The sequence below is a fragment of the Ovis canadensis genome, chromosome Y (assembly GCF_042477335.2).
Source record: "Ovis canadensis isolate MfBH-ARS-UI-01 breed Bighorn chromosome Y, ARS-UI_OviCan_v2, whole genome shotgun sequence".
NCBI classification, from domain to species: domain Eukaryota; kingdom Metazoa; phylum Chordata; class Mammalia; order Artiodactyla; family Bovidae; genus Ovis; species Ovis canadensis.
In genome coordinates, this window is record NC_091271.1 from 886,443 (window position 1) to 914,309 (window position 27,867).

At 53.4% G+C, this 27,867-nt stretch overlaps 1 protein-coding gene across 1 annotated transcript; it reads left to right on the forward strand.

Annotated features, from left to right (window-relative positions):
* Positions 1-321: 321 nt before the first annotated feature.
* Positions 322-26,814, forward strand: LOC138431367 (acetylserotonin O-methyltransferase). Its single transcript, XM_069573479.1, has 8 exons — positions 322-487; positions 3,389-3,563; positions 6,061-6,190; positions 6,779-6,847; positions 17,596-17,714; positions 18,775-18,915; positions 21,726-21,848; positions 25,827-26,814. Exons 1-8 carry the CDS (start codon positions 419-421, stop codon positions 26,036-26,038), a joined length of 1,038 nt encoding a protein of 345 aa, XP_069429580.1. The 5' UTR covers positions 322-418; the 3' UTR covers positions 26,039-26,814.
* The last annotated feature ends 1,053 nt before the right edge of the window (positions 26,815-27,867 follow it).

Consider the following 27,867-nt stretch of genomic DNA (forward strand, 5'->3'; position numbering starts at 1 on the left):
TTTAATCCCACAGTGTGTGGTCATTTGTTACGGCTGCACCCAGACAGTTAATACACCTGTCCCCCACATTTGAAGGGCTCAGAGCGTGTTCAGTCCATCCAGTGAGTCATCATCAGTAGTGATTAGTGGGCATGTGGGTTTGGGACCAGTGGCACGGCTGATGGTACAAGGATGGGAGGCGGCTGGGGGTGACAGGCGATTTTCGGGCTGTGTGCTCATCACAGACAGAAGGAGTGAACAGAATCCCCAGGGGTCCCCTGTAAGCTTTCTCATCCCCTTCAGGAGGCTGACGGAATCTCCTAGAACGATCCGTCTTGGGCTTGCTCCTCGGCTTGTCCGCCCAGGTTGCTCATAGACTGGTGAAGCCCAGAGCTAAGATAGCCGGGGTCCCTCCAAGCCAGACCAGCCCAGAAGGAAGATGTGCTCCCAGGAGGGTGACGACTACCGTCTCCTGAAGGAATACGCCAACGGCTTCATGGTCTCCCAGGTAGGAAGAGGCCCCATCGGCTGGGGTTCTGTTGCCTGGAGGTGAGGAGGACGACAGGCACTCAGTGCTGAGTGAGGACGGGGTCTCCTCCGGGGGGCGCGAGGGTGTGCTGGAACTCTGGGCGTGTCCACGGGCACTGGGGCCCTTCCAGGCCTGTGTTGGCCCTCACGGAGTGGCGTCTCAGAACTGCACTTGGAGGCGCTTCCCTGGGGGCTCATTTGGTGAAGAATCTGCCTGCAGTGCTGGAGGTCCAGGTTCCACCCCTGGGTCGGGAAGACCCCCTGGAGGAGGGAAAGGCAGCCCACTCCAGGATGCTTGCCTGCAGAATCCCGTGGGCAGAGAGGCCTGGGGGGCTACAGTCCATGGGGGTCGACGATGAGTCAGACATGACTGACTGACTTACCCTGTTTTCATTGTTAGTGAAACAAGAGTGCATACAATCTTACTAGAATAAAACTTAATATAAGCCGAGTATTAAGAAATAGCATCTCAGTAGAACAAAGGTGAATCCGGCGTTGAGGATAAAACTTAATAGAACCTCAGCAGAGAAACAGACTTAATAAAATCTTGGATGGCTTGGGAGGCTGGGATTGAGACATATCCACTGTTGATCGTGTGTATAAAACAGGACTAGTGAGAACCTGCGGTACAGCTCAGGGAACTCGACTCGGAGTTCTCTGCTGACCTACATGAGAAGAAAATGCAGAATAGGAGGGGATCTATGTGTAAGCGATGGCTGATTCCCTTTGCTGTCCAGAGACTAACACAGCGTTGTAAAGCTGCTGCTGTAAAATTAACTAAATATTTCGATAGAACAAGAGTGAATCCAGTGTGAAGAGGATAAAGCTGAATCCAACCTGAGTGGAATCAGAGCCTCAGTAAACCTCAATAGAAGGACCTCCCTGAGGGCCCAGTGACTAACACTCGGAGTTCCCAACGCAGCGGCCCGGGGTTCGGCCCTGGGTCAGGGAACTAGACCCCACATACCCCGACTAAGACCTGGTGGAGACTAATAATACAAATAAAAATAATTTAAAAACTCAATAGAATAAAATCTGAATACAACCTTAGTACGATGAGTTCAAAACATCTCAGACAAGAGGGACTGCAACTTCCCTGGTGGCTCAGAGGTTAAAGCGTCTGCCTGCAATGCGGGAGACCTGGGTTCGATCCCTGGGTCAGGAAGATCGCCTGGAGAAGAAAATGGCAACCCACTCCAGTATTCTTGCCTGGAGAATCCCATGGACGGAGGAGCCTGGAGAGCTACAGTCCACGGGGTCGCAAAGAGTCGGACACGACTGAGCGACTTCACTTCACTTACTATAGGAAGAGTTAATACAACCTCATATTAATTGGATAAAACGCCATATTAATACAACGCCATATTAATTGGATAAAACGTAACGCAACCTCAATAGGGCAATTGATAAAACCTCGATAGGATGAGAGTGCACCCAATTTTCAGAGAATGAAACGTCCTGCAGCCTTACAGAATCAGAGTCACCACCCCTTTAACAGAACAAGAGCTGATACCATCTTAACAGAGGATGACTGAAGACAGCCTTCGTATGAAGAGAGCGGATAAATGTGAATAGAAAAAGACCGGAATGCAACCTAAATGGAGGGAGAGTTTATAATACCTCAATAGAACCAGAGTGCACCCAACGTTAAGGCAAGAAAATGAACTACAATCCCTTGGAATAGGGGTTCATAAAATCTTCTTTCACAGAGAGTGAAAGAAACCCGAATACAGGGCTTATACTATCCTTGCAGGCTAAGTGTTAGTCACTCAGTCGTGTCCGACTCTGCGACCCCATGGACTGTGGCCCTCCAGGCTCCTCTGTCCATGGGATTCTCCAGGCAAGGATACTGCAGTGGGTTGCCATTTCCTCCTCCAGGGGATCTTCCCGACCCAGGGATCAAACTCGAGTCTCCTGCATTCTCAGGCAGATTCTTTCCTGTCTGAGCCACCAGGGGAAACCCCAGAGGCGCCTGTCTGCTGAAACCTGGCAGCAGAGAGTGAATAGAACCTGAATATAGGCGCTTGTATAGTCACAGCAGGGTAAGAGATGGTGCCAACTTTACTGAACAAGAATCAACACAAGTTTAACAGGGTGAGAACTGATTCCATGTGAACAGAATACGGCTGAATACAACCTTTGTACAAGGGGAGTTAATAAAATCCTGATAGAAGAAAGTCTGAACACTCTTAATGGGCTGTTCATGACATCTCAATAGAACAAGAGTCATTAAAACTTAGTATAATAAGAGTTAATACTAAGCTCACCGCAAGAGCTGATACCATCTTAAGAGGATAAAGCTTAACACCATCTTAATATAGTAGGACTTTGAGCAACCTATTAAGGATAACAACTAATAGAACTTTAAGAAGAGTAGATATGATCTTAACAGAATAAGAGTTAATACAGTCTCAACAGAACAGGAATGGATACGGCCTTTTTAATGTAAACGTTTAATTTTATACTGGGGTATAGCCAATGAACAATGCTGTGATGGTTTCAGGTGGACAGCAAAGAGACTCAGCGAGACATGTACACGTACCCATTCTCCCCCAAACTCCCCTTCCATCCAGGCTGCCACGTGACATGGAGCAGAGTTCCCTGTGCTGGACAGCAGGTCCTTGCTGGTTCTCCATGTTAAACACAGCCGTGTGTCCATGTCCACCCCAAAGTCCCTGACCATCCTTTCCGCCACCAACCATAAGTTCATTTTCTAAGTCTGTGAGTCTCTTTCTGTTTTATAAGTTGGTTTGCATCATCTCTTTACAGATCCCACGTGTAAGGGATGTCGTGTGATATTTCTCCCTCTCTGTCTGACTCACCCTCCTGAGAGTGTGAGTCTCCTGAGAACTAAGGCTGACTCTGGCTTCATTGCCCCGAGGTTCTCTTTGCTGCCTGTGAGCTGGGGGTGTTTGAGCTCCTGGCAGAGGCCCTGGAGCCCTTGGACTCAGCGGCAGTGTCTTCACGTCTGGGCTCCAGCCCCCGGGGGACAGAGCTGCTGCTGGACACCTGCGTGTCCCTGAAGCTGCTGCAAGCCGCCGTGAGGGGAGGAAAAGGTAAGCACCCTGGCTCTTTGGAAGAAGGCGTTTTAAAGGCACACTCTTAGCACAGTTTTCCGTTTTATTTTTCTGGAAAGAGCCACAGAGTAAGCCTTCTCAGCCTGGTGGGCTAGCCACTGTGTCTCTGCAGATGACACTCATCTCTGCCTTCGGAGCATCAGAGCTGCTGGAGACAGCAGCTGGGCGGGGCTGAGTCCTAATAAAACTTTATTGGTCAGACAGGTGGTGGAACAGGGTTCCAATAAAGCTTTCTTGATCAAACAGGTGGTGGAACAGGGTTCCAATAAAGCTTTCTTGATCAAACAGGTGGTGGAACAGGGTTCCAGTAAAGCTTTATTGGCCAGGCAGGTGGTTGAACAAGGTTCCAGTAAAGATTTAATGACCAAACAGATGCTGGAACAAGGTTCCAATAAAGCTTTATTGTCAACACAGGTGGTGGAACAGGATTCCAATAAAGCTTTATTGACAAAACAGGTTGTAGAACAGGGTTCCAGTAAAGCTTTATAGACCAGACAGGCAGTGAAACAGTTACAATAAAGCTTTTTAGCAGAACAGGTGATGGAACAAGGTTCCAACAAAGCTTTATTGGCCAGAGAGGTGGTGGAACAGAGTTCCTATAAAGGTTTATTGACCAGACAGGTGGTGGAACAGGGTTCCAATAAAGGTTAATTGACAAAACAGGTGGTGGGACAACATTCCAATAAAGCCTTGTTGACTAGACAGGTGGTAGACAGGGTTCCAATAAAGATTTATTGATAGGTGGTGGAACAGGGTTCCAATAAAGGCTTATTGACAAAACAGGTGGTGGAACAAGGTTCCAATAAAGACTTGTTGACTAGACAGATGGTAGACAGGGTTCCAATAAAGATTTATTGATAGACAGGTTGTGGAACAGGGTTCCAGTAAAGCTTTATAGACCAGACAGGCAGTGAAACAGCGTTACAATAAAGCTTTTTAGCAGAAAAGGTGATGGAACAAGGTTCCAATAAAGCTTTATTGGCAAAAACAGATGGCCAAAACCGGGTACCAGACTCCGGTTGTCTTTTGCTGACTGTGGATCAGGAAGTTTCGAGAGGCTGGTGTTTGCACTGAAACCCTGATGAAATATCCAAGGAACAAGACAGAAACGTGACCGAAAAGTTACACGGGAGTAGTTTTTCCATCATGCTCAACTGCTTTTCAAGGGTTGCCCTTTGTGTTAAGATCATACCCTTGTTTTGGTATTGAAGCTGCTTTCCTCTTACAGAAGATGGTCCTTGCCAGTGTTTACTTTTAATGCCCTTTCTTTGCAAAATTAAAAATTGTCTAACCCTATCTCAGTCACTCAGATGGTTTTTTTCTTTTAGAATCTTGAGAGTTTGTGAAATTGCAAAGTGTAGGGACCACTGCCTGACAAAGTAGGGGTGGCTGGGCGGGCAACGGTAGGGGTGGGTGATAGGCTTTCTCCCTGAAGCAAGGACTTGCGTCCCCGTGGGATTTAGGGGGTGCAAACAGTGAGGGTGAGTTAACTTGAAGAGGAGGACATTGTTTGGGGGTTGATGGTACTCAGATGGCTGCGGGCTTGGGAATCCAGCAGTCACGCCCCGTGAGTAAGCTTTGCAGCCCCGTCCCTTTCCCCCACTGGCAGTGCCGACCTCGAACCCCCAGCGCGGGCTGCGGTCTGGCCAGAACACACCTGTGGAGGATGGTGGACGTTCACGGGGAAGCTCCTGGGGGCGGGAGGAGCCTGCTGTACCTGCAGACCCTCGGGGAGGCACGTCGGGATGTGGGCTAAGCTGCCGACCCGGAGACGCGGGGATGCTCGGCTCAGGGACCAGGTTAGAGAACCTCCTGCTGCGGCTCTGTTGCCCTGGGGACCCCTTGGAGCCCCGCAAGCATTCGGCAGGTACAGATTGGGCAGAAACAGTGAGCGGATTCAGTTCAGTCCAGTCGCTCCGTCGTGTCCAACTCTTCGCGACCCCATAGACTGCAGCACGCCAGGCTTCCCTGTCCTTCCCCATCTCCTAGAGTTTGCTCCACCTCATGTCCATCGAGTCGGGGGTGCCGTCCAACCATCTCATCCTCTGTCGTCCCCTTCTCCTCCCGCCCTTAGTCTTTCCCAGCATCAGGGGCTTTTCCAGGGAGTCAGTTCTTTGCAGCAGGTGGCCGGAGGATTGGAGCCCCATAGACACGTATTACATGTAGTCGACGGGTCGCAAAGGGTCGGAGGCGACTGAGGGATTGAACAACACAGGGGCTCGCTGGCCCTTTCCATTTGCTAATCGGATCTTTCTGCGGGATTTACCAAAGCTGAAGGCAGCAGGCAGGGCACGCAGCCCCTGCACCACAGGTCAGCCGGTCCTTTGGGACCGAGGGTCCAGCTGTCGGGGTTCCGACGGTCCCAGGCGAGAGTCACGTCTCCAATCAGGAAGTTGCCAGAGGCACTGCTGGCATCCTGGCGATGCCTGGGTGTCTAACTTTATTTTTTTTCCCCCTCTGTTCTGTTTGGTTTCAGCTGTGTATGCCAACACGGAGCTCGCCAGCACCTACCTGGTGAGAGGCAGCCCCAGGTCCCAGCGGGACATGCTGCTGTACTCGGGCAGGACCGCTTACGTCTGCTGGCGCCACCTGGCCGAGGCAGTGAGGTGCGTGTCAGCCGCGCCCCCGAGTCCCCAGGGCTGCCTGCGGGCTGGCTTCCGGGCGTCCCAGGAACCAACATGTTAGGTTTCTTCTCGCACGGGTCTCCAGACTCCCGGGTCTAATGCCTGACGGTGTGAGGGGGAGCTGATGGGATCATAGCAGGGATAAAGGGCGCAGTCACTGGAAGGGCTGAAGCTGAAGTTCCAAAGCTTGGGCCACCTGATGTGAAGCACTGACCCACTGGAAAAGACCCTGATGCTGGGAAGGACTGAAGGCGGGGGGAGAAGGGGGCGACAGAGGATGAGATGGGTGGATGGCATCACCGACTCCATGGACATGGGTGTGAGCAAGCTCCGGGAGCTGGTGATGGACAGGGAGGCCTGGTGTGCTGTGATTGATGGTATTGCAAAGAGTTGGACACGCCTGAGGGACTGGACTGAACTGCAAAGTGGGAAACGATTCCTGAGTAGTCTTGGGTTACTCGTTTCTGGCGCCAGGCGTCTGTGGTGCCAGGCGTCTGTGAGCGCAAGGCTGCGTGAACCAAGAGCAGTGACCTCTTGGGGCCTGAGTGACGGTCTCCTCCTCGTTTTCAGGGAAGGGAGGAACCAGTATCCGAAAGCCTTCGGGATCCCGTCCGAGGAGCTCTTCTCTGCCATCTACAGGTGATGCTGCCACCCACTTGGCGACCTGCTTTAGAATCAATTTCTGTATTTCTCACTGAAGGACAACCACTTTGCAGTGTTGTGTGCGTTTCTGCCAGACACCCGCATGAATCAGCCGTGGGTTTGCCTGCGTCCCCTCCCTCTTGAAACTCCCTCCCACCTCCCACCCCATCCCACCCCATCCCACCCCATCCCACCCCTCTAGGTTGGCCGAGAGCCCTGGTTTGAGCCCCCTGAGTCACCCCGCAGATCCCCATCGGCTACCCGCCTCACATATGGTGACGTGCGTTTCCGAGTTCCTCTCTCCGCACCTCCCGCCTTCTCCCTCCTCCCTACCTCCGCGGGTCCGTAACTCTGTTCGGTTACATCTGCGTCTCCACTGATGCCCTGCCAATGCCTTCAGGAGCACCGACTTTCTAGATTCCATGCGTATGTCTCAGTACAAGATATTTGTTTTCTGACTTGCTTCCCTCTGTGTAACAGGCTCCAGGATCCCCCACCTTATTAGAACTGACTCAAAGGCGTCCCTTTTCGTGGCTGAGTGACATTCCATTGAATACGTGTACCACAACTTCTTTATTCATTCTCTCGGTGGGCATCTAGCTTGCTTGAAACGTTACAGCAATAGTATTGATTCACGATGTTCCATGAATTGCCAGTCTACAGCAAAGGGATTCGGTTATGCAAATATACGCATGATTTCATTTTGTAACACCTGATGAATGTCCCAGCCTGTATACGCACCATGTCTTCTTTCTCCATTCCTCTGCTGATGGACCTTGAGGTTGCTTCTGTGTCTTTGCTGTTGTGAAGAGTGTTTTGATGAACCCTGGGGTACACGTATCTTTTCTAATTCTGGTTTTCTCCAGGTGTACGCCCCAGCGGCGGGACCACGGGATCGAACGATACCGCCATCTCTAGTTTTTTAAGAACGTCCCATACCGTTTTCCATAATACCTGCACAAGTACAGATTCCCACGAAAACTGCAGAGGGCTCCTTTTTTCTCCACGAGCTACAGACATTTAATGTTTGTAGAGTTTTTGATAATGGCAGTTCTGGCCGGTGAGAGATGATATACCTGTTGTAGGTTTGATTTGCATTCCCTAATATTCAGCAACTTCCCTGGTGGCTCAGCTGGTAAAGAATCCGCCTGCAGTGCAGGAGACCTGGGTTCGATTCCTGGGTTGGGAAGATCCCCTGGAAGAGGGCGTGGTGACCCACTCCAGTATTCTTGCCTGGAGAATCCCATGGACAGAGGAGCCTGATGTAGTCAGGAGTCCATGGGCTTGCAGAGAGTCAGGCACGACTGAGCTACTAACACTTTCAAGAGCGATGCTGACATCTTTTCATGTGATTTTCTTAACGGGGTGTGAGCTAAAGGTACCTCTTGAACTTGGATTCGTGCACCTTGCCCAGCGTCTAACTCTTTCCGCTGACCGCCCCTAGAAGGCTTCTTGGAGGGCAGCAGTTTCATGCTTAGAGCCCAGTCGACCGGGTGAAGGTCAAGGGCCCTTCAGCGCAGCCTTTAGGTTGTTGTTCCAAACTCGGACACAAGGTGGCAGCATTTCTTCATGGCCGCCTTTTTTTTTTTTTTTTTTGTATTTTCATCGTTGCCTTCTGTTGGAAATGGCGCCCCGCTCCAGGACTCCTGCCTGGAAACTCCCATGGATCGAGGAGCCTGGTGGGCTGCAGTCCATGGGGTCGCTGAGGGTCGGACACGACTGAGCGATGTCACTTTGACTTTTCACTTTCATGCATTGGAGAAGGAAACGGCAACCCACTCCAGTGTTGTTGCCTGGAGAATCCCAGGGACGGGGGAGCCTGGTGGGCTGCCGTCTCTGGGGTCGCACAGAGTCGGAGACGACTGAAGCGACTCAGCAGCCTCAGCGTTGAGTTTCCACGTGGTGTTTCTTTTTTTCAGGTATTCGGGAGTTTGATTCAGTTATGCATAGAGGTTTATTTCTTTTTTGGGTTCTTCTTCTCACAGAGGTAATTATATGTTCAGTAGACTTCCCTGTGCAATTCAGCACAGACTTTTTGATCCTCAATTCCGTTTATATGAGCGGGTATATGTTCACTCCTAACCTTTCCTTTGTCTCTTTCCCATAATTTTTTTTTTTTTTTGATAGTCATAAGTTCCTTTCAGCCTTAGTGGTAGTTCAGTTGGTAAAGAATCCGCCTGCAATGCAGCAGACGCCGGTTCCATTCCTGGGTCGGGAAGATTCCCCTGGAGGAGGGATAGGCCACCCACTCCAGGATTCTTGGGCTTCCCTGGTGGCTCAGCTGGTAAAGAATCCGCCTGCAATGTTGGGAGACCTGGGTTTGATCCCTGGGTTGGGAAGATCCCCTGGAGAAGGGAAAGGCCACCCACTGCAGGATTCTGGCCTGGAGAATCCCATGGGCTGTATAGTCTGTGGGGTCACAAAGAGTGGGACACGACTGAGCGCCTCTCACCCATGAGTTTCTTTACTCCGTTTCAGAGTCTGGCTCCGTTGTGTCTGTCAGTCCGTCTGGTGAGCGCCTAGAGCCCGCGTCATGGTCCTGTGACACCTGTCTTTGTCTGACTCCCGTCACTTGGTGCGGTAGTCGCTCGGCCCGTCCAGGCTGCTGGCAGCGGCCTCCTTCCTTTCTGCTCTGTAGCTGAGCCGTGTTCCTGAGCAGAGGCCTTACCACCCTGCCTCCCTTTTCCTGTCAATGGACGTTTCGGCAGATTCAGTATCTTGGCCGTTCTGTCTCCTGCTGCCCCGCAAACAGGAAGGCGTGTGTTATTCTGAAACAGGACTTTTCCTCTGGATCTGAGCCCAGAAGTGGGATTACTGGATTGTACGGTTGCTGGATGCTGAAGTTTTATAAGGAACCTCCATGCCGTTTTCCACGTTTGGTGCACCAGTTTAGCTCCCCACCAAGAGTGCAGGAGAGTTCTGCTTTTCGTCTGCCCTTGGCACCACTTAATGTTTGTAGATCTTACCGAAGATGGCCATTCTGACCTGTTCGAAGGGATGCCTCATGGCACTTTTGATTTGCTTCTCTCTAATGATTACTGATGCTGAGCATCTTTTTATGGGCCTGATGCCAACCTGTATGCCTTCTTGGACAAGATATCCATTTTGATCTTTGGCATATATATAAATATATTTTCTTCTTGGGTTGTCTGTGTTTGTCATATTGAGATGCATGAGCTCTTTATAAGTTTTGGAGGTGAGATTCTTGTGAGTGTCTTCATTCGCAAATACTTTTTTTTTTTTACAGTCTGAACACTGTCTGCTTCTCTCATTCAGGACTTTCTTTGCTGTGCAAATGCTCTTCAGGGAGAGGAGGTCCTGTCTTCTTTTTGTTGATTATTCATTATACTAATATATATATAGTTCAGCTCAGTCACTCAGTCGTGTCCGACTCTTTGTGACCCCCATGGACTGCAGCACGCCAGGCCTCCCTGTCCATCATCCACTCCCGGAGCTGGCTCAAACTCATGTCCATCAAGTCGGTGATGCCATCCAACCATCTCATCCTCTATCGTCCCCTTCTCCTCCTGCCTTCAATCTTTCCCAGCATCAGGGTCTTTTCAAATGAGTCAGCTCTTCGCATCAGGTGGCCAAAGTATTGGAGTTTCAGCTTCAGCATCAGTCCTTCCAGTGAACATTCAGGACTGATTTCCTTTAGGATTGGACTGGTTGGATCCAAGGGACTCTCAAGAGTCTTCTCCAACACCACAGTTCAAAAGCATCAATTCCTCTCCTGCCTTCAGTTTAACGACAGTAAACATATTGAAAAGCAGAGACATTACTTTGCCGACTAAGGTCCATCTAGTCAAGACTATGATTTTTCTAGTAGTCATGTATGGATGCGAGAGTTGGACTGTGAAGAAAGCTGAGCACCGAAGAATTGATGCTTTTGAACCGTGGTGTTGGAGAAGACTCTTGAGAGTCCCTTGGACTGTAAGAAGATCCAACCAGTCCATCCTAAAGGAGATCAGCCCTGGGATTTCTTTGGAAGGAATGATGCTGAAGCTGAAACTCCAGTACTTTGGCCACCTCATGCGAAGAGTTGACTCATTGGAAAAGACTCTGATGCTGGGAGGGATTGGGGGCAGGAGGAGAAGGGGACGACAGAGGATGAGATGGCTGGATGGCATCACTGACTCGATGGACATGAGTCTGAGTGAACTCCGGGAGTTGGTGATGGACAGGGAGGCCTGGCGTGCTGTGATTCAGGGGGTCGCAAACAGTCAGACTCGAGTGAGCGACTGAACTGAACTGAACTGAAACACAGCTTTTATGTTTGTCGTTACAAAGCCCAGCCACGAGGTGGCAGCATTTCTCCATAAACCGTTTCTTCCCCTCGTTTGTAGTAGAAATGTTAGATTCCATTGGAGAACGCTTCCTTTGCGCAGTGTTGGCCCTTGTTTCCAGCGCACAGGACCTTGGATCTCATTATACGCACGTGTTTATCTCTTCATTTTTCCGCCACAGAGGCGGTTAGAGTGTGTTCAGTAGAGGCTGTTCTGCGGATCAATAGGTCATTTTTTCATCACCTGTTTCAGTATATTAATCTGGTGGCTCAGTGGATAAAGAATCTGCCTGCAATGCAGGAGATGAGGGTTTGATCCCCAGGTCGGGCAGATGCCCTGGAGGAGGGCGTGGCAGCCCGCTCCAGTGTTCTTGCCTGGAGAATCCCGCGGACAGAGGAGCCTGCTGGGCCACGGTCGACGGGGTCGCAAAGAGTCGGACACGACTGAGCGACTCAGCCTGAAGAAGTGTGTGTGTTATTAGCAAACTCTTAATGGATCCCTCATCACTAACGTTTTTTGTTTTTATAAGCCTAAGGTTCTTTGTGTGTGTGTGTGTGTGTGTGTGTGTGTGTGTAATAAAGTTTTATTAAAGTATAAAGGAGATAGACAGAGCTTCTGACATAGGCATCAGAAGGGGGCAGAAAGAGTGCCCCCCTCTGCTAGTCTTCAGCGGGATGTTATATCGTCACTAGCAGGCTGCTAACGAAACAAAGGAAAGTCTCAAAACTCAGAATGGCACCAGGCCCCTCACCCATAAGATGCATTTTGGGGTAATCTTGGCCCGTAAGTTTCTTGTCTCTGTTCCAGCGTCTGTTCCTGTTGTGTAAGGCAGTTGGCTTGTACCCATTGTTAGATTCCAGCCCCAGGTGGTCTCCTGTGATATTTCGCCCTGTCTGCCTTCCTTGTCTAGGTGTGACCTTCTCTGCTTCCTTGTCTCAGACTGGACGTGGCATTCTCTCCTGCCCGTCCAGGGCTGAGTTAATGGTCCGTCGTGTCTGTGTGGCCCGGCTTCTTTACCCGTTCACCTGTCCCCGAACGCTCAGGCTGTTTCCGGGTCCTGGTTATTTTCCTGGCGCGGCTGTGATCTCCCGAGCGTACCTATGTTTTGGAAACCCTGGGGTTTCTCTGGCTCTGTGCCCGGGGTCGGGGTGAGCGTGTCCTAAGATGTTTCACTATTTCGTTCTCTGAAGGACCCCCATACTCTTCTCTCTCGTACATGGACCGTTCCCCATTCCCAGCAACAATGCAGGGAGGCTCTCTCCCCTCCACACCCTCTTCAGCGTTTATTTTTGGAGATTTTGTGAGATGCCCGTTCTCACAAGATGGTGATAAGATACCTCACCGGACTTTAAAGAGGCCTCTCTCTAATAAGCAGGGACGCTTAGCACGTTTTCATGTCCCTAATGCAATCTCTCTGCCTTCTCGGAAGACATCCCCGTTTCAATCTCTGTCCCCTTTATTTCTTGTGTGTGTGTGTGTGTGTGTGTGTGTGTGTGTGACACAGAGCCGCACAAGCTGTTTCTGTGTGTCAGACACCAGTTCTCCGTGGGTATCTTGGTTTGCAAAGATTGTTCGCCATTGTGAGTGTTATCTTTTCACGTGGGGTTCCCCGTGCTGTGCAGATTCTTTGGCGGCTAACTGTGTCCTGTTTTCTTACTTTGGCGTATCTCTCATCGCTCTCAGTGGATGGCAAGGCCGTCCCGACTGTGTTTTCCGCCTGAAGCTCACAGTCTTGGTCTTCTGACTTAGAGCTCGCTCTTCCCTGAAGTGCACCTTTCTGTACGGTCTTGTGGAATATTCCCATTTCGTTCTGGCTTCCATTGTTTCAGGCGCCCCCTACGCTGTCCCGCATGACGCCCGTCACCTGTCTGGATCCCCAGCATCCCCGGAGGAGGCTCCCCTGCTCTCCCACCGCCTCTGCGGCATCGGATGTGTGTCGAGGGTTTGACCAGAATCATCCTCAGCTGTGTGAGGTGATACCTCGCTGGAATTTCATCTGCCTCTCTCTCATAATTCCTGGTGCCCAGCACGTTTCATGAATCTAACGCAACCTCTATAATAGTTTCTTGGAAGAAATATGCATTTCCATCTTTGGCCCCCTGTTTTTTTTTTTTTTTCCCATGGGTTGGTTGTGATTTTGGAGATGAATTTCTGGCAGGTATCTTCGTTTGAAAATGATCCTCCCACCCCGCCACAATTTTAGGGATTTCTCTTTCCTTGAGGATGTCCTGGCTGTGGAAACGCTTTTAAGGTTAATTAGGTCCTGTTTTCATTTTGGGTTTAGTTTTCATTCTTCTAACGGAAAGTCGCTCAGTCGTGTCCGACTCTCTGCGACCCCGTGGACTATACAGCCCGTGGGATTCTCCAGGCCAGAATCCTGGAGTGGGGAGCAGTTCCCTTCTCCAGGGGCTCTTCCCGACCCAGGGATGGAACCCAGGTCTCCAGCATTGCAGGCGGATTCTTGACCAGCTGAGCTATCAGGGAAGCCCAAGAATCCTGGAGTGGGTAGCCTTTCCCTTCTCCAGGGGCTCTTCCCGACTCAGGGATGGAACCCAGGTCTCCCGCATTGCAGGCGGATTCTTGACCAGCTGAGCTATCAGGGAAGCCCAAGAATCCTGGAGTGGGTAGCCTTTCCCTTCTCCAGGGGCTCTTCCCGACCCAGGGATGGAACCCAGGTCTCCTGCATTGCAGGCAGATTCTTCAGCAGCTGAGTTACCAGGGAGGCCCCACTATTCTGAGGGGTGGGTGTCAAAATGTGTCCCGTGTGTATTTCCCCTGAGAATTTCATGGAACCTGTCCTTCCATCCAGGTCTTAGACTGTTTGCGGATTCTTGTTGTGTGTGGTGTTAGGGGTGTTCTGATTGCCTTCTCTCTCTTTCTCTCTCTCTCTCTTTTTTAATTGTTTGAGGGGCATCCACACTGCTATCCACGGTGGTTGGCACCATCTGCATTCCCGGGGGGGAGGAGGAGAATTCTGTTTCCTGCACAGACTCTTCAGCACTGAGTGTTTGTGGAGTTGTTCGCAGCGGCCATTCTGACCGGTGCCAAGTGATTGCATTGAAATCTGGTTTGCCTCTTGCTAGTAATCCCTGATGCTGCGTGTTCCTCACCCCAGCAAAGTGGCTCTGGTATGCTAAGTACAGCTGGCTTCTTTCTCCTTTTGCGGCTGAGCCATATTCCACGGTGGTGTACAGCACGGCTTCTTTCTCTGCGTCGTATCCCACGCCTTCCTCGTCTGCGCCTCTGTCCACGGACAGCTTGGTTGCTTCCACGCCTTGAATATTGTGACTAGTGTTGCTGTGATCGTCGAGGTGCGTGTATCTTTTCAAATTATGGTTTTCTCCAGGTATATGCCTCGAGGTGAGATTGCTGGGCCATGAGTTCTGTTCAGTCACTCAGTCGTGTCCGACTTTTTGCAACTGCATGAACCACAGCACACCAGGCCTCCCTGTCCATCACCAACTCCTGGATTTCACTCAGACTCACGTCCATCAAGTCAGTGATGCCATCCAGCCATCTCATCCTCTGTCGTCCCCTTCTCCTCCTGCCCCCAGTCCCTCCCAGCATCACAGTCTTTTCCAAGGAGTCAGCTCTTCGCATGAGGTGGCCAAAGTATTGGAGCTTCAGCTTCAACATCAGTCCTTCCAAAGAATACTCAGGACTGATGTCGTTTAGGATGGACTGGTTGGATCTCCTTGCAGTCCAAGGGACCCTCAAGAGTCTTCTCCAACACCACAGTTCAAAAGCATCAATTCTTCGGCGCTCAGCTTTCTTCACAGTCCAACTCTCACATCCATACATGACCACAGGAAAAACCATGGCCTTGACTAGACGGACCTTTGCTGGCAAAGTAATGTCTCTGCTTTTGAATATGCTGTCTAGATTGGTCACAACTTTCCTTCCAAGGAGTAAGCGTCTTTTAATTTCATGGCTGCAGTCACCATCTGCAGTGATTTTGGAGCCCCCCAAAATAAAGTCTGACACTGTTTCCACTGTTTCCCCATCTATTTCCCATGAAGTGATGGGACCAGATGCCATGATCTTCATTTTCTGAATGTTGAGCTTTAAGCCAACTTTTTCGCTCTCCTCTTTCACTTTCATCAAGAGGCTTTTGAGTTCCTCTTCACTTTCTGCCATAAGGGTGGTGTCATCTGCATATCTGAGGTTATTGATATTTCTCCCGGCAATGTTGATTCCAGCTTGTGATTCTTCCAGCCCAGCGTTTCTCATGATGGACTCTGCAGAAGTTAAATCAGCAGGGTGACAATATACGGCCTTGGTGGACTCCTTTCCCAATTTGGAACCCGTCTGTTGTTCCCTTCCCTAGTGCGTAACTGTGTTGAGATCATTTCATGTGATTTGCTTTTAATGAGTGCAGGTTAAAGGTACCTGTTGACACTGGCTTCGGGATCATCTGCCCAGGTTTGAGTTCTCGTTCGCTGACCACCCCTAGGAGATGTCTAGGAGCGCAGTAGTACTTTACTGGGGACCCGTGCAGAGCTTGGGAATATTGAGGGCCCGTCAACGCGGCTTTTATAGTCGCTGTTACCATAAACGGCCACAAGGCGGCAGCATTGCTCCAGGCAATGCTTTCGCTTTTCTTTGTCCTCTTCGTTGTTTCGTGGTTTCTTTGCAGTGGAGCAGAATTGAGGATCGGAGAAGGCAGTGGCGTCCCACTCCAGTGCTCTTGCCTGCAAACTCCCGTGGACGGCGGAGCCTGGTGGGCTGCAGTCCATGCGGTCGCTGAGGGTCGGACCCGACTGAGCGACGTCACTTTCACTTTTCACTTTCGTGCATTAGAGAAGGAAATGGCACCCACGCCAGCGTTCTTGCCTGGAGAATCCCAGGGACGGCGGAGCCTGGTGGGCCGCCGTCTGTGGGGCCGCACAGAGTCGGACACGACTGAAGCGACTCAGCAGCAGCAGAGTTGAGCGTCAGTGATAGGTTTGTTTCAGGTGTACAGGACGTTGGTTCAGTGAGACACAGAGACGCGTCTATTTATTCTTTTTTTCGGTTCTTTTGCCCGTATAAGCTGATTACTGTGTGTTCCCCAGACTGCCCCACACTGCTCAGTACGTGCATTTCCATCATCTGTGACATATGCATTCATGCCTGGGAAAATCCCGTGGGTAGAGCAGCCTGGTGGGCAATGGTCCATCGGGTCACAAAGACTTGGACACGATTGAAGTGCCTGAGGATGCTTGCCCAAAGTGTATTTGTTATTCGCCAACTCAATTTTTCCTTTCTCCCTTTTTTTTTTAAAATTTTTGATAACATTAGTTGGTTTTCAAGGTTTAGGTCTTTCCTGGTGGTTCAGACTGTAAAGAATCCGCACGCAATGGTGGATATCTGTGTTCAGACTCTGGGTCGGGAAGATCCCCTGGAGGAGGGCGTGGCAACCCACTCCAGGGTTGTTGCCTGGAGAAACTCATGGACAGAGGAGCCCGGGGGGCTGCAGTCTGTGGGGTCGCAGAGAGAGACTAACGCTTTCTAAGTCTGTGTTTTTTTTTTGGTAAAATGGTTGGTTTGCATGAATTTCTAGTCCCTGCCTGTTGGCGGTATACTGCCTGTCTTTCTCTCTCTGAGTTCCTTTCCTGAGTATAATAGCCACTCGGTCCATCCACGCTGCCATCAGTGGGAGTAATCTGTTCTTTTTCTTGGCTGAGTAATACTCCAGAAGAAAAGTTAGGCGCTCGTTTGATCTGTCCAGAATGAGCCGGGAAATCCTCTTTATTTTGGGGGTGGGGGAGGCTGTGGAAAGAGACAAGCCTGGGGCTTTGCAGGCAGCACCAGCGTCAGCTGTGGGTGACTCGTCAGATGACGTATGAGGCCGCAGGGGTCAGGCCGTGCTGGTGACTTTTTGACGACGAGTCAGACGATGCTGATGGCTTCGTGACTGTCTGCAGTGTATGGGGGCTGCTCCCAGGGTGGGGCGGGAAATGCACCAAGGATTAAGGGGGTAGGGTGGTCACTGCTGAGGGTCCTGAGACCTGGCGCCTGCTCTGCACACCGTGTACTCTTCCCCGCCTCCCTGCCTCCTCACTGACTCCAAAGCCACAGAGCAGCCTCAGCGGAGGGTGAGAGGAGAGAGGCGGCCCCCAGGAGACCCTCACCGGCCCCCTCCCCCCACCCACCTTGGCTCCCAGCGTCCTTGGCTCCTTCTCACCTCTGTCCCCTCCCGAGACCCTCCTCCCCGTTCCTCCTGGGACCCAGCTCCCCGTACACTTGTCTCCACCTCCCTGAATCCCCGTCATGCCCAGCCCTCTCCCCCAGCCTGTGTGGACACCCCCGCGGCCTCCAGCCTCCCGCATTGCACAGCTGACCCGGTGGCCTGGCGCTCCACCCCGGTGGGGGGAGGACCCAGGTCTCTGCTCAGCCCAGGGGCCTCCAGGTTGTTGCTCAGGGTGATACCCACCAGACTCCACGTGGTTCTCATGGGCTCGTCTCGTCGTGTTCCAGGTCCGAGGACGAAAGGCTGCGGTTCATGGAGGGCCTGCAGGACGTGTGGAGGCTGGAGGGGGCGAGTGTGCTGGCCGCCTTCGACCTGTCCCCCTTCCCGCTCATCTGCGACCTCGGGGGTGAGTGTCCGCCCCGGACCTCGCAGCTGTGTTTGGAAACCTGTTTGTAGACCCTTGGCCTTCCCTGGCGGCTCAGACGGTGAGGAATCCGCCTGCCACTGCAGGACTCCTGGGTTCAGTCCCTGCGTCGGGAAGATCCCCTGGAGGAGGGCATGGCGACCCACTCCAGGATTCTTGCCTGGAGAATCCCATGGACAGAGGAGCCTGGAGGGCTACTGTCCATGGGGTCACACAGAGGTGAACACAACTGATGCGTGTTAGCACACAGGCACACTATATTGAGTGGAATTCCCTGCGCTGTGCACTAGGAACTTGTCAAGTATCAGCTTGGTTTATAGTAGTGCGCCCACGTCCGTCCCACCCTCCAATCAGCGTGGTTTATAGTAGCGCGCCCACGTCCGTCCCAGTCTGCGCATTTATCCCTCCGCTCTTTCCCCGTTGGTAGCTGTGCGTTTCCTTCCCGTGTCTGAGAGCCTATTTCTGTTTCGCGCCTGAGTTCCTTTGCATCGCATTTTACGTCCCACGTGCGGCTGACACCACGTGGTATCTGTCTGTCTCTGTCTGACGAACTTCACTGAGTACGATCGTCTCTGGGTCCGTCCGCACTGCGGCAGATGGTATCGGTTTGTTCTTTTTCATGGCTGCGTAATATTCCATTTATACATCTTCTCTATCCATACCTCCATCGATGGACCTTTAGGTTGGGGTTATTTTATAAAATAAACATCCCTGACTGTGGGATGTTCACGCTGCTGGCATCTGGAGCGAGGTCTCCATTCCCTCACCCGGGTGTCCCCCGGAAATGTCTCCCACAGGCAGACATGGGCACGTCTTCCCGTAGCATCTGCCCAGGGGCTTCCTCTGCCTGGCCGTCGTCTGTCCTTGGGCGGACGAGGGGAAGCCATCAGGTCAGGGTCTACGTGGAAGGTTGGTGTGCGGGTTGGTCCAGCCCGGAAGATACCTTAGGTGCAGGGCTTTGTAAGTGAGCCTGTCACCATGGAGACCGGGCTGTGGGTACCGCCCAGGTCTGGGGGCCGTCACAGTCCATGCCCTCTTGCAGGCGGTTCCGGGGCTCTGGCCAGGGCGTGCGTGTCCCTGTACCCGCGATGTCGGGTCATCGTCTTTGACATCCCAGGAGTGGTGCGGATGGCAAAGAGACATTTCTCAGCCTGGGAGGATGAGCGGATCAGCTTCCATGAAGGTGGGTGTCTGGAACGCTGTCTGTGTCCACGGGGAAACAGACGGGTCCTGGCGGGCTGGGGAGATGGAGACGCTGGGCGTTCAGCGTGGCTTTCTGGACCGTCCAAACACACCCCCCCTTAAAATGGAGCTTCCGGGTGGCTCAGCGGTAAAGAATCCGCCTGCAAGGGCGGAAGACGCGAGAGACGCAGGTTCGATCCCCGGGTCGGGAAGATCCCCTGGAGGAAGAAATGGCAACCCACTCCAGCGTTCTTGCCTGGAGAATCCCCATGGACAGAGGAGCCTGGTGGGGCTACGGTCCACAGGGTCACAGAGTCGGACGTGAGTGAGCACACGGGCGTTTAAACAGCACTGTGATGCAGGATGGACGGGGAACGGTGGGAGGGTCTTGTTTTCCTGCAGCCAATTCTTTCCTGAGTGTTGTGCTGAGTTCAGTGTGTCTCCTCACCCAGAGTTTGTAAACAGGACTTTAGGAAATAAGGCGTTTGCAGAGGTGACGGAGTGTACGGTCTGAGATGAGGTTCCTCCTGGATGGGGGTGGCCCTGAACCTAGGGACAGGGTCCTGATAAGACATAGAACAGGAGAGACACGGACGCAGCGGAGAAGCCACGTGGAGACGGAGGCAGAGACAGGAGGGAGACAGCCGCCAGCCCAGGGATGGCTGCCTGGAGCCCCCCGGAAGCTGGAAGAGGCAGGGAGGACCCTCCCCTGGAGCCTCTGCAGGAAGCTCAGCGCTGGGACCCCTTGACTTCGGACGTCTGGTCTCCAGGGCTGGGGGAGGATGGATGTCCTGGTCTCTGGGCATTTCTTACTGCCGTCCCGGGAAACTCACGTAGGTATTTACAACCAGCTCGTGTACGAGTGGCAATGAGTGACGTGGGTTGAAGGCAAGGTGAGGGGACAGTTATCGACTGAAAAGACAGAAGCTCCTCAGACATCCCAAGGCTAAGAAACCACAGCAGCTTTGCCGACCGCCGCGAGGGACTTGTGCTTGCCTTGGAAACGTGGGGCGTGGTTCCCAGCTGCGGGCCGTCACTTCGGTACCGAGGTCTGAGCTGCAGACACCCCGAACCTCCGTGTGTAGACGGAACTGGCTGTTCATGCCTCTTTTCCTCTGCTGTCTTGGGAGGAAGACAGCAGGTGGGGGTGTCATTTCTGTCCCCTCTGAGCTCTGCCAAGAACTCCCTATTATTATTATGATTTTGGCCATGGGATGCAGCTTGTGGGATCTTAGTTCCCTGCCTGGGGGTTGAACCTGCTTTCTTGGTAATGAAAGCAGAGAGTCCTAACCGCTGGACAACAGGGGAATTAATTCCTTATTTTATTTTTTTAAAAAGTTCACCTCCAAGTTCAGGGCATCTCAAGGGACAGGCCACCAGCATTCCATCCAGGGCCATATGCGGGGTGTGTGTGTGTGTGTGTGTGTGTGTGTGTGTGTAACTCTGACTGACCCAGGTGAAGGGTCAGCTCCTTTCCAATGATTCTGCGTTCGACAGGCGGATTTCAAGGTGTGTCAGACTGTGTCCTTGAAGGACTGGATGCTGCTTTTATTTAAAATTCTTAAATTTAGATCATCAGGAAGTTTTCTTTTTTGGGGGGCATGGGGAATGGGGGTCTTTATGTTGGATTTTTTAAAACCATTGACTTAAAATATACTGAATCTGAATGACTGAGTTTGGGGAGCCCCCCCTTCGATTTTGTGCTCAGAAGGAGGACCTCACCGTGATCTTAACCGTGGGCATCTTCTCGGAGATGTTAACCACCTCTGGGCATCTTCTTGGAGATACATGTGCTGAGGGTGTTAGTTCTGTGCCTCACCTGGGAAATGGGGCAAAGGAGACTTAGGGGGACTTCCTCGGTGGCCTAAGAGGCTAAGACTGTGAGCTCCCAGTACAGGGGGCCCTGGTCCCGCCCCTGGTCCCGCCCCTGGTCCCGCCCCTGGTCCCGCCCCTGGTCCCGCCCCTGGTCCCGCCCCTGGTCCCGCCCCTGGTCCCGCCCCTGGTCCCGCCCCTGGTCCCGCCCCTGGTCCCGCCCCTGGTCCCGCCCCTGGTCCCGCCCCTGGTCCCGCCCCTGGTCCCGCCCCTGGTCCCGCCCCTGGCCCAGGGGCTAAGTTCCTGCATGCTCCAAGACCCAGTACCAGAAAGAAGGAAAGGGGAGGGGGAAGGAAGGCTGAGAACGAGAAAAGAGAAGAAAGAAAGAGAGAAGAAGAAAAAAGAAACTAGGAGAGGCCCCGTTGGTTTAAAGGAAAAAGAGTGGAAAAAGAAGCAGGCTTTGGAAGCTGGCAAAACGAGACGGACGTGAAAGGAAGGCGTTTGTTGCCCAGTCGTGTTCGGCTCTTCGCAATGCACAGACTGTAGCCTGCCAGGCTCCTCTGTCCATGGGGATGCTCCAGTCGAGAATGCTGGGGTGGGTTGCCATTCCCTTCTCCAGGGGGCATCTTCCCAACCCAGGGATCCAACCCAGGGCTCCTGCCTCAGCAGGCGGGTTCTTGACCATCGGAGCCCCCTGGGAAGCCCAGGAAGGTTGGGGACTGCTGCTTTAGGGGTGCTGTTTACAGGAGAGTTTCTGAAGTTGAGTAAAAATAAAACCGTCGTCCAGAGCTGATGCAGAAAGCGGGCCTAAAGGGAGTATTCCATCGTTCAGAATCGTCTCAGCATCACGCGGAGACGTTGTCTCTTTCGGGAGGTCAGCAGCTGGGGGGATCTGGGGACAGGTCTGTGTGTGCAAGTGACCCAGCCACGCTGGGCGTAGGTGTGCTCACGTGGAATTGACAGGCAGGCTGACAAGAGGCCCCCGCACCTGTGTTGCAGGGGATTTCTTCAAAGACCCCCTCCCGGAGGCGGACCTGTATATCCTGGCCAGGGTCCTGCATGACTGGACTGATGCCAAGTGCTGCCACCTGCTGCAGAGATTGTATCGGGCCTGCAGGACAGGTAGGTGGCAGGGACGCTGGGCGCCGGGCCCTGGGCTCCACTCAGGGCAGAGGTACTGGTGTCTCGATGCGCCGAGGGCTCGCAAAGCCGCGTCGTCACGTGTGTCTGTGAGTGAGGAGGCCGGAGTTCCGGCCGCCCTCTGGAGGCTGCCTTCCTTTTCAAGACATCACCACGTCTCGGGCTCCCTCATATCATCTCTTTTTTTGCCACACTCTTCCACATCCCCCCCGCGAAGTTGAGGTTCTCAAAGTACGGCGACATTTTCAGAAGTGAAGTCTTTCATGGAGGGTTGTGTCTAGAGCCCTTTGGTGGGGGAGCTCTAGGAAGCGTGTTGCGCAAAAGTGAATTGTTTATGTTTGAATGCATACTGAAGTTACTTGATGGTGAGCTTTTTTTTTTTTTGACTTTGTGTAGAGGGATGTTTGAAACCTTGGTCCTCTAAATTTATTTTTACTGATTCATTTCTTTAGCTGGTGGCTCAGATGGTAAAGCATCTGTCTACAATGCGGGAGTCCTGGGTTCGATCCCTGGGTCGGGAAGATCCGCTGGAGAAGGAAATGGCAATCCACTCCAGTACTCTTGCCTGGAAAATCCCATGGACAGAGGAGCCTGGCGGGCTGCAGTCCCTGGGGTCACACAGAGTCAGACACGACTCAAGCGACTCAGCACATGGCCACATACGGCTGATTCTCTTTGCTGTGTGGCAGAAACGAACGCAACATTGTAAAGAAGCTATATGTCCATAAAAAATTAGTTAAAAGAAGGAAAAAAATATTAAGTTGTCAAGTGGGGTAGTGGCCTGCCTGCAGTTTTTCCATTTAGAATAATCAAGGCTCGGCGTCTCCAAGGTCACAGAAACCATGAGTTTCCCCCGCAGGTGACACTGTGTGGGCTCTGGTTCACTTGCTGTGTTTCCGTTCAGTCGCTCAGTCGTGTCCGACTCTTTGCAACCCCATGGAGCGCAGCACGCCAGGCCTCCCTGTCCCTCACCAGCTTCCGGAGTTCACTCAAACTCATGTCCATCGAGTCAGCGATGCCATCCAACCATCTCATCCTCTGTCGTCCCCTTCTCCTCCCGCCTTCAATCTTTCCCAGCACCAGGGTCTTTTCCAAGGAGTCAGCTCTTCACAGCAGGTGGCTGAAGGATTGGAGCTTACGCACATATATACACACAAATTTCAGGTGGTGCTGTGGTGAAGGACTCAGCTGCCAGTGTAGGAAGCTTGGAGATGCATGTTTGATCCCTGGGTCGGGAAGATCCCCTGGAGGAGGGCATGGCAACCCCCTCCAGTATTCTTGCCTAGAGAGTCCCATGGATGGAGGAGCCTGGCGGGCTACAGTCCACGGGGTCGCAGAGAGTCAGACACAACTGAGCAACTGAAGCCGCACATATATAACACGTAAAGCATGTTATATTTACATTTAAAGTTTATATATTAAGCATCTACTTTTAAATAATAAACGAATACACGGATGTCAATAATATAAAATAATAGTTATATAATTTGTGTTATTTTTGGATATCCTTAAAAATAAATATGAAAAATGTTAAAATGTAAAAAGTTTACATATTTGAATACTACGTATTTACAGTAAACCTATACTACACCTGTGTATGTGGTTACATTACGGGTTGTGATAGTTGCTCAGCCATGCCCGACTCTGTGTGTGTGCAGCCCATGGGATTCTCCAGGCCCGAGTGCTGGCGTGGGCAGCCGTTCCCTTCTCCAGCGGATCTTCCCGACCCAGGGATGGATCCCAGGCCTCCCGCACTTCAGGTGGATTCTTTACCAGCTGAGCCACCGGGGAAGCCCGAGAATACGGGAGTGGGTGGCCCATCCCTTCTGCAGCGGATCTTCCCGACCCAGGAATTGAACCTGGGTCTCCCGCATGGGAGGCGGGTCCTTTACTAACTGAGCTGTCAGGGAAGCCCATGTCTATATGGGTGTGTGTGTGTGTGTATGCATGTGTGTGTTACATGTGTTTGCATCTGTACATATATGTGCAGAAATATGTATTGACACACTCAGAAGTTGCATGCATGGTCCGAACACGACCTTACAGAAGGCTCTCTCTCTGGACAGCGCAGCTAGGAGAATCCCCCAGATCTGGAGGCAAGGCTCTTTCCCTCACGTTCTCACTGCTTGGAGGTCCCATCTCAGCCTCTCCCCGCGAGCCTCCTACTGATGGTCAGTCCCACTGTGTCTGCATCGTGGCAAATCACTGCCCACAATGCACGGATCTGACTTTGGTGTCTGCGGGAGGGAGTGTGGGCATTCCTAGCCACGAGATCCATTGTCCAAAAAGGACGCGGGACGTGGTGACTTTTCAAGGAAGCCAGGAGACCGTGGCTCAGGACGCGGCGTCTGGTCCGAGAATCGGGTCAGAATGTGTATAAGCTGTGTCCCCATCGCTGGATTGGCACACTCGCGCTTGTGCTTTCAGCGAAAATGACGTGACGCATCGTTTTGTGGATTTGTTTCTAAGCGACGAAGCTGGAAGATGAGAAAGAACGGTCGCGTGTCGTTTCCCGGGCCTGCGTTCCGAGTGATGCGCTTTGGGGATCGATGGTCCTTTTCCCGCCTCCCTCCCGTCTCTGCGTCTGTTCTGACGTGGCTTCGCCTCTGTCTCTGCTTCTCTCCTCTTGTGTGTCTGATAAGGACCCTGTCCTGGCATGGCAACCCTCTCCAGCATTCTTGGCTGGACAGTCCCGTGGACGTGAGGAGCCTGGCGGGGCTGCAGTCCATGGGGTGGGAAAGAGTCAGACACGGCCGAAGCGACTGAGCATGCTCCGGGTTACACCCCGTGCAGCCAGAGGGGGGTGGGCAGTGTGTGTAGACACAGCCCGGCTTAATCCTGTGCGCTCTCCAGTGCCTACGGGTCACGCTGGCCTCTAGAGCTGGGAGGGAAGAGGGGACGGTGGCTGTGTGTCCTAGGTCAGGGTCTGTCCTGAGGGGGATCCTACATCAGGGTCTGTCCCACGGGGGGTGGGGTCCTAGGTCAGGGTCTGTCCTTCGGGGGGGGGGTGTTTCTTATATCAGGGTCTGTCCCGTGGGGGGTGCTAGGTCAGGGTCTGTCCCGCAGGGGAGTCCTAGGTCAGGGTCTGTCCCGCGGGGGGTCTTACATCAGGGTCTGTCCCGTGGGGGGTCCTAGGTCAGAGTCTGTCCCTCGGGGGATCTTACATCAGGTTCTGTCCCGTGGGGGGTGCTAGGTCCGGGTCTGTCCCGCAGGGGGGTCCTAGGTCAGGGTCTGTCCCGCGGGGGGTCTTACATCAGGTTCTGTCCCGTGGGGGGTCCTAGGTCAGGGTCTGTCCTGTGGGGTGGGGGTCCTAGGTCAGGGTCTGTCCCGCTAGGGGTCCTAGGTCAGGCTGTGTCCCGCGGGGGGATTAAGGTGTGTCCTGCAGGTGGTCCTAGGTTTGGGTCTGTCCCTCGGGGGGGTCCTAGGTCAGGGTCTGTCTTGCAGGGGGGTCCTAGGTCAGGGTCGGTCCCGCAGGAGGTCTTACATCAGGGTCTGTCCCACAGTGGATCCTACGTCAGGGTCTGTCCCATGGCGGGCGGGGTCCTAGGCCAGGGTCTGTCCTGCGGGGGCGGGGGGGGTGTTTCTTACATCAGGGTCTGTCCCGTGGGGGTCCTAGGTCAGGGTCTGTCCCGTGGGGGTCCTAGGTCAGGGTCTGTCTGTCTCTGGGGGGTCTTACATCAGGGTCTGTCCCTCGGGGAGTGGTTTCCTAGGTCAGGGTGTGTCCCACAGCGGGGGCGATCCTAGGTCAGGGTGTGTCCTGCAGGTGGTCCTAGGTTTGGGTCTGTCCCCCGGGGGGTCCTAGGTCAGGGTCCATCTTGCAGGGGAGGGTGGGAGATGCCCAGAGCTGTGGGCTAATCTGCACGGCAGGCGTGTAGGCAGGAAGCCGGGTGAGAAGAGAGTGGACAGCGGGTCCTGGGTCCGGGCTGACCCTCGCTCAACCCCTCACCCTCCCCGCGGCAGGTGGCGGCGTGCTGGTCATCGAGAGCCTCCTGGACGCGGACGGGCGGGGCCCCCTGACCACGCTGCTGTACTCGCTGAACATGCTGGTGCAGACCGAGGGCCGTGAGCGGACCCCCGCCCAGTACCGCGCGCTCCTGGCCCCCGCCGGCTTCCGAGACGTGCAGTGCCGGAGGACGGGGGGAACCTACGATGCAGTCTTGGCCAGAAAGTGAGCCCTGCAGCGTGTGACCCCCCGCCATGACGCAACGCCGGTGATGAAGAGGCGGTGTCCGTCACGTTTCGTTTCTGCCTTCTCTTCTTTTTTCCCCTTGTTTTCCGTCTGTTTTCCGCTTTTCTTGCTTTCCTGCCCTGTCGAGGGATATGAGGTTTATGCCCACGCGTGGTCACTTTGCGTTCTATCTTGCTTTCTTTCATTATCCGTATTTTCATTTCATTCCAGTCCATTCTATTTTGCTTCCTTCCTGTGAGGGAGTGAAGGTCTGAGATGAGGTTCCTCCTGGGTGGCGGTGGCCCTAAACCCAGCGACAAGGTCCTTGTAAGACACGCAAGAGGGGAGACACGGACGCAGAGGAGAAGCCACGTGGAGACGGAGGCGGAGACTAGAGGGAGGCGGCCACCAGCCCAGGGACGGACGCCCGGAGCCCCCGGAAGCTGGAAGAGGCGGGAAGGACGGTTCCCTGGAGCCTCTGCAGGGAGCCCAGCCCCGGGACCCTTGACCTCGGATGTCCGGTCTCCAGGACTCAGGGAGGGTGGATGTGTGTGGTTTTAAGTCATGATCCCATTTGACTTTGTTTGCTTTGGCCGACCCAGGACACTCATCCACAAGGAAATGGATAGATGATGGACAGATCTCAGATTGTTTAAGTTTGCGGAAGCAGAAAAGAATTGATGGTCTAAGAGGTCTGTCATGAGGACTGTCACTGCCTCCTCCTTTAGCAGCTTTCTGACTTGCAATAAATGGAGTGGCATGAGCCACCAGCACCCCCTGCATGTCGTGTGGCTTACACTTGGAGGCCGGGTCCTCTGACCGTCTTCCCCCGCTTTGTTCACCGCCCACCCCTCACCTGTGGCAGCAAGCTGTCTGTACCCGTGACGTTGTTTCCAAGGTGGACCCTCCCTCCTCCAGGCCGTCTTCCAAGGTGGCCCTTCCCTCCTCCAGGGCGTCTTCCAAGGTGGCCCTTCCCTCCTCCGGGGCGTCTTCCAAGGTGGCCCTTCCCTCCTCCAGGGCATCTTCCAAGGTGGCCCTTCCCTCCTCCAGGAGGTCTTCCAAGGTGGACCCTCCCTCCTCCAGGCCATCTTCCAAGGTGGACCTTCCCTCCTCCAGGCCGTCTTCCAAGGTGGCCCTTCCCTCCTCCAGGGCGTCTTCCAAGGTGGACCTTCCCTCCTCCAGGCCGTCTTCCAAGGTGGACCTTCCCTCCTCCAGGAGGTCTTCCAAGGTGGACCCTCCCTCCTCCAGGAGGTCTTCCAAGGTGGCCCTTCCCTCCTCCAGGAGGTCTTCCAAGGTGGACCCTCCCTCCTCCAGGCCATCTTCCAAGGTGGACCCTCCCTCCTCCAGGCCGTCTTCCAAGGTGGCCCTTCCCTCCTCCAGGGCGTCTTCCAAGGTGGACCTTCCGTCCTCCAGGCCGTCTTCCAAGGTGGACCTTCCCTCCTCCAGGAGGTCTTCCAAGGTGGACCCTCCCTCCTCCAGGAGGTCTTTCAAGGTGGTCCTTCCCTCCTCCAGGCCGTCTTCCAAGGTGGACCTTCCCTCCTCCAGGGCGTCTTCCAAGGTGGCCCTTCCCTCCTCCAGGCCGTCTTCCAAGGTGGCCCTTCCCTCCTCCAGGGGATCTTCCTGACCCAGGGATCGAGCCTGGGTCTCCTGCATTGCAGGTGGATTCTGTACCATCTGAGCCCCCAGGAACGCCCATGACAACGTCTAGGTCCATGCATGGGGCTGCCAGTGGCTGCATTCCACTCTTTTTTAGGGCAGTAATGTGGTATTGTACATATGTACCCCGTTGACTTTGACCATTCCTCTGTCAGTGGACAGCTTAGTGTGTGTCCA

Bases quoted from the DNA above. Each gene is read 5' to 3' on its own strand.
- LOC138431367 (XM_069573479.1), top strand. From the start codon at position 419: ATGTGCTCCCAGGAGGGTGACGACTACCGTCTCCTGAAGGAATACGCC. The intron at 6,848-17,595 runs GTGATGCTGCCA...GTCGTGTTCCAG, and splicing joins CTCTTCTCTGCCATCTACAG to GTCCGAGGACGAAAGGCTGC. The intron at 21,849-25,826 runs GTAGGTGGCAGG...TCCCCGCGGCAG, and splicing joins GTATCGGGCCTGCAGGACAG to GTGGCGGCGTGCTGGTCATC.